Genomic DNA, 11906 nt, shown 5'->3' with positions numbered 1-11906 from the left:
TTCCTCTAACCTTGGTTCCTTTCCACCCTGATCAACTATGTAAACATCATCAAGAATAAAAATTGTTTTAAAAAATATCCAATGGGTAATAATATTGTATTATTCTTTTAGCAACGATGCTCAGGCATCTTTTACTGCAAATGTTGTAAAGAGCCACTGCATCAACAAAGAACTCCAAGCTTTCTCAGGAGTGAACCTACTAGGTACACAGGAAAAGAGGAGTTGCCTTTAATCACTTAAACATGCATGACCTAAATCAGAAATTATTCTCATGCTAAAAAGAACACACCAAAATATTAAATGGCAAAAGCATTTAATTGAACATTTTTGCTGAAGTAGCAGGCATGATGGTAATCCCCCGCCTTCCCAACACAGGTACTCCTGCAATTTTGCACTTCCAGCTGCTCTTGGTGTTCAATGCTTCTTAAAAGCACTTTCTCTGAACTATAGAGGCCCCAAATTCATTGAATTCTGAAGAAGTGACCCACATTTGCTTGAAGGTGCTCAGAGATGTCATAACAGAGGCGCCGATCCATGCAGAGAAACATCGATCAGGAGAAGCGATGATTCTGATGCGGTTCTCTTCAGAGGCTAACGGTTCCAGTTCCTTCAGGAGTCGTTGCTCCAGCCCCCGGAAGAGGGTGCTGCCACCACACAGCACAATTTCTGCAAACAAGTCTTTATGGATGTCGGTGTCACATTTTGCGATGCTATTGGAGACCATTTCTGAGAGGCCTGGATTATTAATGCCCATCTTATTAGGTGAAAAAAGAACTTCCGGTACCTTCATCATACTGTCCACAACAGAGATGACATTTCCATCTGGAAGTACGTATTGTCTTGGCGGCATATATTCCTCCACTCTCTTGTGTAGTTTTTTATCTGATCCCAAAGTGATGCAACACGTCTTCTCCTTGATGTCATCCACTACGGCCTTGTTGAATATGCAAGGTAAGATGTAATTGTTTGCCAGGAGGAGACGGGTCAGGCGATCGGTGATGTCTCTGCCTGCAACACAGAGCTTGCTGACCGCATGAGGCAGAGCATAACCCTCAAAGATGGGGACAACGCATGTCAGTCCTTCGCCACTGTCAACCACAAGGCCCGTGACACAGGCATAAGCATATAGAGCTATTGCTGCATGGTTGGCCAGATAGAAACCTGGAACATTGAATTTCTCAAACATTAACTCAGTAATTCCTTCTCGAGTCTCCCTCGGGTTCAAGGAGGGCTCACTGAGGAGTACAGGCTGTTCGTTAGGTTTTGTTTCCAGCTCTATCTCAAGAACATGGCTCCAGAATTTCTCCATGTCATCCCATGCTGTGACCTGTCCACGTTCTATGGGAAAGTGTAAATATAGAGAACGATACTTCCCCAGAGCTTCATCTCCAACAGAGTACTTGCTTTTGTATTTTTTTTTAGAATATATGTCATGTCTAGGATATCCTATAACTGAACTAAGAACAATACGGGGTGCGATATCTCCAGACCGCCCTGCTTTACAGATTCCTGAACCATTGTCAATGACTACAGCAGGCACATCTAGCAAGTCTGAGTTAAACATGTCTTTACCTTCGCTTCCAGACTTCACTAAAATGAAGACAGATCAGCTGGGCCTTCTTACGAGTCAATGGTTACCTCTGGAGGTTTAAATATCATAAGATTCTAAAATTCTCTGTTTTTTGCCCAGATGGAGCTGGTTGGCAGTTCCCAATCCGCCAGAACACCCCGTCTTTAACCCATGGATCCTGTCTCCTTTCTGCTGGCCCACTGTCGGCAGAGGCAATTTATAGGCTGGCTGGCTGTATGTAACAATCTCACCATAGCAACAGTTGTCTGGGATCAGCATCAGTGGGGGAGGGGCTGGGTCTCAGCCACTAGGGTTCCCTAAATTTTGAGATTTTTATCAGAGAGGGCAAACCATACATGTAGATAGACTTAATAAATGCACAAACACAAGGCAGATACTTAATTTTAGAACAAAATCAAGTCACAGGCTGATCCAAGAGAAACCGTCTTCTGCATTGGACTGAGCTGCTCCATATGGAATGTCAAAATTCTATTTCTCTTTACAGAAAGGAGAAACTAAGCCCCAACATAGTCAGGCTGGAGTATAAATTATCATAATCTTCTCAAAAAAGATTTTTTTTTTCATTGCCCCTTATATTTGTTTTTTGTTTGTGTGTTTTCAAACTCTTTAGAGAAAGAAATTATAGGCATAATATAATCCACCCATTAAAGTGGAAAATTTCATGTTTTTAGTATATTCACTGATACCTGAAAATGCTACATCATTTATAATACTTTCCCACATGAAAAGGAAACTCAGGACCCTTCATCTTTCACTCCCTTCAGAATTCGATGTGAACCACACAAAATATTTTTATAACTCGGTATTTACCTTTGTTTGCCCCTTTTCACATAAATGACATCATATAACAGGTGGTTCTTGGTGTGTGGCATCATTCACTCTCCATCTTCAAGGTTAAGCTGTTTGGGTGTAGTACATTTTATGTATCAGTCAGTTGATGGACCTTTGGCATACGTTCACCATTTAATTATTATAAACTATGCTGATGTGAAGTGATACTGCATATGGGTTTGTGTGAACCTGAGCATTTCTTCCTTGTAGGTATAGCCAAGGCATTTCCTGCTGCGTCTTATGACAATTCTTTCGAATTCAGGGTTCTGTAAATCTGCTTTGCTATTGAAAATGGCCAAGACTGTTTACATTTCTATTCTTTTTTTTTTAAAGATTTATTTATTTTTATTGTAAAGGCAGATACACAAAGAAAGAAGAGGAAAGACAAAGAGAAAGATCTTCCATCAAATCAGTCACTCCCCAAGTGACCCCGATGACCAGTTCCGTGCCAATCCAAAGACAGGAGGCAGGAGCTTCTTCCAGGTCTCCCATGTGGGTGCAGGGTCCCAAGGCTTTAGGCCATCCTCAGCTGCTTTCCCAGGCCACAAGCAGGGATCTGGATTGGAGGCAGGGGTGCCAGGATTAGAACCAGTGCCCATATGGGATCCCAACGTGTTCAAGGAGAGGACTTTAGCTGCTAGGCTATCATGCCGGGCCCTATATTTCCATTCTTAATGTTTGAGACTTTCTTTTTCACCTGCTCCTCAACATTACCGTCCCTGTTTTGGACTATATGCATTTCAGTATATAAGAATTGTTATCTCATTATGATTTTAAACGGGTTTACTTATCATGGTTTTATTTATTTGCTAGGCAGTTTGACAGGAAAATACAGGAAGAGGTGATCCATTTGCTTGCTCACTCCGCAGCATCTGTGAGAACCGGGCTTCCAGTCCATCTGGGTGTCACATGGAAGTGACAGGAACCCAATGCAACTGAGCCACCACTTGCTTCCTCCCAGAAAGTACACTAGCAGGAACCTCAAATCAAAGGTGGAAGTAGGACTATGTCCCAAATACTCCCACACAGGGCACATATGCCTCAATCTAGTATACTGGATTAAATAACTGATAACAAATCATGTCAAGCATATTTTCAAGTACTTATTATTTCATATCTTAAAATTTCCTTTTTAGAAATGTCTGTGAAGTTTCTTGCAATTTTTTTAATTAGGCTGTCTTCCAAAACTTGAGTGATAAATGTTCTCCATATATTCTGTCTTCAACAGATACGTTATTTGTAAATATGTTCTCCTATTCTTTATTGCCATTTTTGTTAGATTCATAATGTCCTAAAAGTTACATAAGTTTTTAATTTAGATATAATTCCATTTATAAATTTTATCATTCCTTGCTTACATTTTTGTGTTACAGCTAAGAGTTCATCGCAATTTTAGACCATGAATCATGAATATCTATCCCTACATTTTTCGCAAGAGATTTTCATGTATACATATCAGATTTGAAATAGAATTATGATAACTTTTTGTAGAAGTTCTGAATTGAGTTTCTAACTTCATTCTTTTGAATGTGACTCTCAGTCATTCCAATATCATTTGCTGAGGAAACAGGTCTTTCTCCGACTGAATAGCTATCATTATTGCCATAAAATAGTTGACAAGGCCAGTGTTGCGTTGCATCAGTTTAGATGCCACTCAATGACAGCAAAATCCCATGAGTATCTATTTTAGCCCCTGTTGCTCCACTTCTAACACAGCTCCTTGCCAACACGCCTGGAAAATCAGTGTAATAGGGCCCAAGTGCTGGAGCCCCTGCATCCACAAAGGAGACCTATATGGACATTGGGTCACTGGTTATGGCTTGGCCCAATGGTCTATTTTCATTTCCTCTATAAGTGTATTTTACTTCTTCTCATCAAATATGCATGAATTTACTTTCTTCTTTTGGTTAAACCCCTGGTTAGAATGAGTAAGTAACTACAGCAGATATCCTTGTCTTGTTCATGCGGAACAACTAGGGAGATTTTTAAAAATAGATTTATTCATTTTTATTGGAAATGTAGGTTCACTGAGAAAAGGAGGTAGAGAAAAATCTTTCATCTGCTTGTTCACTCCCCAAGTGTCCACAATGACTGGAGCTGAGAAAATCCGAAGCCAAGAGCCAAGAACTTCCTCTGGCCCTCCCATACAAGTGCAGGATGCCAAGGCTTTGGGCCATACTCTATTGCTTTCCCAGGTCACAAGCAAGGAGCTCGATGGAAGGAGGAGCAGCTGGGACACTAACCAGCTCCCATATGGGATCCTGGCACATGCAAGGTGAGGATTTAGTCACTGAAGCATGACACTGCACCCTAGGCTTTTTTTTTTTTTAAAAAAAAACACAATTAACTGTAACGATACCTATGATTCTTTTACAGATACAAAATTCTCAAGCTGAAGATTTACCCTTCCCTTTCTAACCTTTTAATGTTTTCATCATAAAAGAGTGATTTTCCTTTTATTCAAACAGTTTATCTGGTGAGAATAGTTTACATAATATAATTATTCTAATGAACTGGTATATCTGATGATCTTCAGATACAAAATCAAATGCATACATATATGCATAAACTTTGTATAACTGATATTAATACCACTTCTTATACATATTTATCTCATATACACATATATATGCATTACATTTGGTAAATTTGGCTTGTATATATTTTGTTTAGGACTTTGAAATTCATATTGGTAAGTGATACTGGTATAGCTTTTATATATATTATATATATCACAAACTATATATATGTATATTGTTTGTTTCAGCATCAGGATAATTCTAGCCTTGTACAATGAATTTGGGGGTATATTCTCATCCTTCATTATTTGAAAGAGCTTTGAATCAATGCTTTTCTGATTTTTATTTTAAATATAACCTACAAAACAGCTTGATCCCAAGATTGTCTGCTTCTGATTAAGCTTCCTGCTAACATGCCTGACAAAGCACTGTAAGATGGCCCAAGTACTTGTTCCACTTCCACCTATGTGGGAGATAAGGATGATTTCCTTTTAAAAGTTTTTACTTGAGTGGCAGTTACAGACAGACAGAGAGACAGAGAGAGTCTTCCACCTCCTAGCTCACCTCCAAAATGGCTACAACAGTCAGGGCTGGGTAAAGCTGAGGCTGGAACCAGAAGGAGCCAAGCACTCCATCTACAGTTGGGGTGCATAGGCCCAATCACTGAAGTCATATTCTGTTGCTTTCCCAGGCATATTAGCAGAGACCTGGGTCAGAAATAGAGTACCCCGGACTCCAAGAGGTTCACATAAGGGATGCCAGCACCACAAGCTAGGACTAAATACTCTGAGTCTTGCAGCCATTTGGGGCATGAGCCAGCAGGTATAAGATCTGTTTTCTCTGCCTTTCTCGGTATTTCTTTTTCTGTGTATCACTGTGCCTTTCAAATAAACAAATGCATCTTTAAAAATAAGTACATATTTTATAGAACATAGCAGTGAAGTAATCTGGACCTAACCTTTTCTTTATTTATAATTTATGATTATTAAATAAATCTCTTGGTACAGATACATTAATGTTATTTATTCATCTTGAAGTCAGTTTCAGTGATTTGTGTCACCCTAACATTTTTTCCATTTTATTTGAGTTACATATGACATAATATTGTTCCATTTTATAATTCTCATTTATTTCCATAAATTTAGTTAACAATGTCTGCTCTATTTTGCTTAACCTTTCAAAAGAAAGGGCTTTCAGTTTCATAAATTTCTCCATTTTTCTAATCTATATTGAATAATTTTGATGTAATCAAAATTTCAATTCTTTCTTTAAAAATTTAATTTATTCTTTTTTCCTAATGACTTATAGTAGAAGCAGTGTATATATATATATATATATATATATATATATACATATATGTGCAGTTGCTCATTGAATTAGTTAATGTGTATGTTTAACATATGTTAAATGATGGTATTTTGTAAATGCAATAAACAGATATAATTAGCTCACATAAAAGAGAGACTGCCACCCATAATGTAGATAAACACCAGCTAATCAGCTTAAGGCTTTTAGAAGAAAAAAATGAGTTTTCTTTAAGAAAGAATTCTACTTCATGATTCCTACAAAAGTTTGAGTTTCCAGCCTACTGAACTGCTTTATGTATTAGAGACTCAAGACTGCAATGTTATATCCCACTTGATTTTTTTTTAGCTGACAGCCTGCCTTATAAATCTTGGACTTATGTGTAATATATCGCTGTTTTCAAGAAAAAGTAATATGTATGTTAGTGGATATAATACCTCTATGTGATGTTCATATGACAAAATCTTAAAAACTTGTTACATCTTAAATTTAATTATTGAAAGAACCATATAAATCACTTTCTCAAATTCTCTATATATGTACATAAATATATAGAAAGTCAATAGATACATATGCATGCATATAAATTACTATATGCATTATAATTCTATAAATAGCACATACTTTTATTAACTATCATTTTCTTAAATAAATACTTCTTTATTGGCTGCATTTCTTGAGGACTTTCTCTGTACACCACATAGCCATTCATGTGTATGTTTCTTTCTGTGTGTGTGTTTATGTGTGTAATAGGAGAGAGCTAATATATGCATTAGGAAGGCAGTACAAAAAGTTTCTAGATCTGGGATCCAAGATGGCAGAATAGGGTAAAGACACACTGATTTTGTCAAGGAAAGGTTAACAAGGGAAAGAATCACACAGTGCAATCCCAGGTTACAGTATGGAAAGATAGGTAGTGAAAAAAATTTCTCAGGGCACAAAACAGCAGGAGGTAGCAGTTGGCCAGATTTCCTCCAAAACTCCATGAGAAAGTTGGAAAAGTGCAATGATGGGAGGAGAATGATCCACCGATCATGTGTTCCCACACAAGCCAGGGAAGAGCAGGGATGCCCCTGCCCATAGGATCCTGGAGTCGAGTAGAATGTGAACCTCAGCCCTCCTAACCCTCCTTATCACATGTGGATCAGTTAATTCACGAACCAATGGGTGCCATTTGGGTCAGAGGCCTGGCTCCAACCGCTGAGACCCCAGATTCGGACAGCAAAGTGCCTGGAAAAATAATAATTTGTGCATTTTCTAGGCTTGGTAGGAGTACACATCTGGCTCTCCGCTGGGCTTTTGTGTAATTTGGTATTAACAACTCATTTCACTGATCCAATCAGGAAAATAACAAAGACTTAGCATCCCATAGGTTCCAGGTTCAGATTATTCACTGGCTTAGCTTCTTGCAGGTTCCCGAAAGAAAACAAGTCTATGTTTCACACTGATCTAAGGCCTACATCAGAGAATGAGTCAGGAACTGAACACTAAACAGAAACAGAAGTGTGTCCACAAATCTAGAAACTAAGGAATCAAGACTTACGAACTCATAGATAGCTGGCTTCTGCAAGGTTGGTGCACCTGCGTGGAGCTGTATGAAGCTGTGTGGAGCTTGGGACTATGGGAAAACTGCACACACGAATTACAAGAAAGCTATGACCTCACATTTACAAGTAGTGGATAGCTTGATCCCAAGGCACACAGCTACATAGATTTCTTGTATGGCACAAGTACCAGTGTGGATAGTGGTCACAACCACAGTGGAATAACCTGGGTTATAAATTACTTCAAAAGAACCAGTAGGAAGTGATGTTTAAATTGACAGTAGAGAATGCTACCTCTCTAGGGAGGACAGGTAGGCGATCCATCACACCTAACTGGAATATCGCTAGGTACTCTCACCTCATAGTTGAGAATTGACCCGAGTACATGGCCCACACCAAGCGCACACTACTGGATCCCCACACTACTGGATCCCTTTTAAAAGATTTGATATACCTTTAAAATCACAGCAACAGGGGACCAGCGCAGTGGCCCAGCAGCTAAAACCCTTGTCTTGAAGGGATCCCATATGGACACCAGGTCTAATCCTGACAGCCCCACTTCCCATCCAGATCCCTGTTTGTGGCCTGGGAAAGCAGCTGAGGACAACCCAAAGCCTTGGGACCCTGCACCTGTACGGGAGACCTGGAGGAAGTTCCTGGCTCCTGGCTTCAGACTGGCGCAGAACTGGTCATTGGGGTCACTTGGGGAATGAATCATTGGATGGAACATCTTTCTCTCTGTCTCTCCTCCTCTCTCTGTATATCTGACTTTGTAATAAAAATAAATAAATCTTAAAAAAAATCGCAGCAACACAGCTCAAAGATAACATGTCCTGAAGAGGAAACCCACTAATGTACATTGCAGTGCTCAAGGGTAAAAGGAGCTACACAAACAGTATGAACAAGGAACATAACATAATGCTCAAAGGTGGATACAAGTATTTTAATCATGAAATTTGAAAATGAAGCCATTGAAGAGATTTTGGATAACAATGTTTAAAAATCATAAAAATTTTCAAAGACAATAGATAGCAGATGCAGGAATTAAAAAAAAATCCATACAAGAAATGAAGCAAACTTTCTCAGATAAGACAGAATTTTTTTTAAAAAAAATCAAACTGCATTATTGGAAATAAATACAGTATCAAAAATTTAAAATACAATGGAAAGCCTTAACAGCAGAGTGAATGAGGCAGAAGAAAAAAATTCTGAGCTATAAGACAATTCTTGGAGAAAACCTCAGTCAGACAAAAATCTAGAAGAAAAATTCTGCAAAACAACAACACAACTCCCCAAGATTTATGTGATGCCATCAAACGCTCAGCTATCCCTGTCTTAGCAGTTCCTGCCGGAAAGAAGGGCTAGGAGCTGGACTCAGTGGAGTAGCACATTAATACTTGAGTTTGTTTACTTTTGACTCTAGCAGGAATTAGTCTGAGTTTTCAAAGTTTAAGTGAATTTTTTACACGATAAAATAATATTTTTTTACCGCTTTGCTCTGTTTTAAATGTTTATATTCCCTAAAATTACTTGTTGGAAATTAGTCCCCAGGGCAATAGCAGTAGGATCTGGGGCCTTCTGGAGGGGAATAAGTGAGCCCTCAACCATGGGATTAATATCTTATAAAAGGACTCCATGTGAGTTCTTAGCCTTTTTCAACCTTCTAGTCTTCGGCCATGGGAAGGCATGTTGCAAAGATACTATGGAGCAGAGGGAAAACCTTCACCACTGAACATACTGGAGATTTGGTCTTGAACTTGGCAGCTTCAAGAACAATGAAGAATGTTTTTTTATTTATAAATTACACAATCTAAGGATTTCTGTGATGATACTTTGATAGAAAGAGGAATCTTTCATCTGCAGAAATTAACTGTGGTCCACATTCAGAGTAACTTTCAATATAAATAAATTTCTTCTGCTTCATACTGCAGAGTTGTAACTTTGAACTAAAAATTTGGGTCTGTATTTTATAAGATATATGCATATGTAAAATCTTGTTCTTTTTTAAAGATTAATTTTATGTTTATTATAAAATCAGATATGCAGAGAGGAGGAGAAACAGAGAGGAAGATCTTCCCTCTGATAATTCATTCCCCATGCGGCCACAATAGCCGGTGCTGTGCTGATCCAAACCCATGAGCCCGAAGCCTCTTCTCGGTGTCCCAAATGGGTGCAGGCTCCCAAGGCTTTGGGGAGTCCTTGATTGTTTTTCCAGGCCACAAGCAGGGAGCTGGACGGGAAGCAGAGCTGGTGGAATCAGACCTGGCGCCCATACGGGCTCTTGGCATGTTGAAGGCTGGGACTTTAGCTGCTAGGCTATCACATCAGGCCCAAAATCTTGTTCTTAAAATATGGGACAAGTTTAATAATCCCTGCTAGATGCTTTAAAACATTTTATTCACTGTATGAATCTCTTGCTTCATGGGACTCAGCTTTATGTGTGGGGTTCAATTTGAATTCTCACATTATTTGTGTCACTTAGCTTTTTTCTTATCTTAGCAAACACAATCAAATTCACTGAATGAACATTATATTTAGATTCCTTTTACTCTGGGTTATATGTATCTTTTTTACAGGCCTAACAAGGATTCCGTTTTTTTAAGCCTAGCCATGTATAAACACATTATGACATGTATGCTGCATTTTAGTTATACTACTGATGCCTCTAAATCTTGTTTATGAAATATTAACTTGTTATCATTTCAGATGGATAAAGCTCCAAGTTCAAATAAAGGACATTTTGTTTCATTTTAATAATGAAAACTAGCGACATGTTAATATATAATACATTATGATCTGAAGAAACACACCACGTAATGCTTATATCTCCATCTAATGTCATAAGAGTGTCAGGATGCATTATTGACTCATGTTATTTATTTTTCTCTAATACGGAAGATGTAGCCATGTTACTCAAACATTGTGCCATGAAAAGGAAATGTTCAAATGCTTTATCGCAGTTTTATCTTCTATATAAAATAATTTTCTAATACTTCTCCCAAAGGCTAGATTTCACAAAAAATATTGATCTGAAATGATGGGATCAAGGCTAACAGGTAAAGAAAGGGCATCGTCTAACGCTGGCCCTAGTCTTCCCAGTTAAATGTCATAGCAATCATCCAAGTATATAATTACACAAGTTGACTGGGATATTATTAAAAAACTGGCGGAAACTCAGTGAAAAAAGCTTCTGCCACTTTTGGTTTGCTATATTCCCACTCCTCTCTCCCCCATATCCACAATTCCCTTGAAAGCCAACAGGTTTATAATCACAGAGAAAATCAGAAGACTTTAAAACTTAGTGAGGGTGGATCTGGTTTGGAGTTCAGTCAAAATTCCAGTTTCAAAAACGAAATGTCTTTATTGGTTTTGTGTGGTGGTTTCCCTGAAGAACAGACTCTCAGCACTGTGTTTATTTGACCTATTAGGTTGCCCAGAGTGGATAGATCTTTTTTTTTTTTCCTGAAGGTATTACTGGAAAAAATTAAAAGGCAGTTGTTGAACATCTGCCTTCCTAAGATGGTGGATATCAGCTGCAGCAAGTGGTAAAGTAAACAGAACTTCAAAGGAAGTTCTGAGGATCATGTTCCAGAACAGGCTTTGATAAAACCCCCCAGCACGTCCTTGGGGGTCTACAAGGCTCTACATTATGTGTAGCCCTTATGGGATGTGAATATGCTCAGAAAATATATGTGATGGTCCCATGTTCCCACTGTTAGAAAAATCAGTCTGGGAATAATAGTTAACGGAAATAAAATCTTTGAGAAAAATCCAACGTTCTTACATAAGCACTCAATATATGAGTAACAGTAGTAGCACTAACTCTAGAAAAAAATTCTATTGCTAATACAATAATAGTGAAAGATCAAATTCTTATCTAATATCAGGAAAAACATGAATAAGTTTCCTTCAGAGTTGTATTTGATATTAAATTGAGTGTCCAATCAAATACAATCAGGTAAGCAATGAATTTTAAGGTACTCAGATTGGAAAGGAAGTAAAACAATCTGAATGTTCAGAAAACTGTGTTCATATCACAAATCCTAATGCATGTACAACATGTACACCTGCACGTACAAGGATCGATGTAAAAAATAAACCCTTTCTAAGGAATCC

At 38.2% G+C, this 11906-nt stretch overlaps 1 protein-coding gene across 1 annotated transcript; it reads right to left on the bottom strand.

The window, feature by feature from the left end:
• Positions 1–424: 424 nt before the first annotated feature.
• On the bottom strand, positions 425–1564 carry LOC121169396 (actin-related protein T1-like). Its single transcript, XM_040999988.1, has one exon. The coding sequence runs from the start codon at positions 1562–1564 to the stop codon at positions 425–427; it is 1140 nt and encodes a 379-aa protein (XP_040855922.1).
• Between the last annotated feature and the right edge of the window lie 10342 nt (positions 1565–11906).

Source organism: Ochotona curzoniae, unplaced genomic scaffold, assembly GCF_017591425.1.
Source record: "Ochotona curzoniae isolate NIBS_2020 unplaced genomic scaffold, NIBS_Ocur_1.0 scaffold_1852, whole genome shotgun sequence".
NCBI lineage: Eukaryota > Metazoa > Chordata > Mammalia > Lagomorpha > Ochotonidae > Ochotona > Ochotona curzoniae.
This window is presented reverse-complemented; position numbering and strand designations above follow the sequence as displayed.

Coding starts and splice junctions, on each gene's coding strand:
- LOC121169396 (XM_040999988.1), bottom strand. CDS start 1,564: ATGTTTAACTCAGACTTGCTAGATGTGCCTGCTGTAGTCATTGACAAT.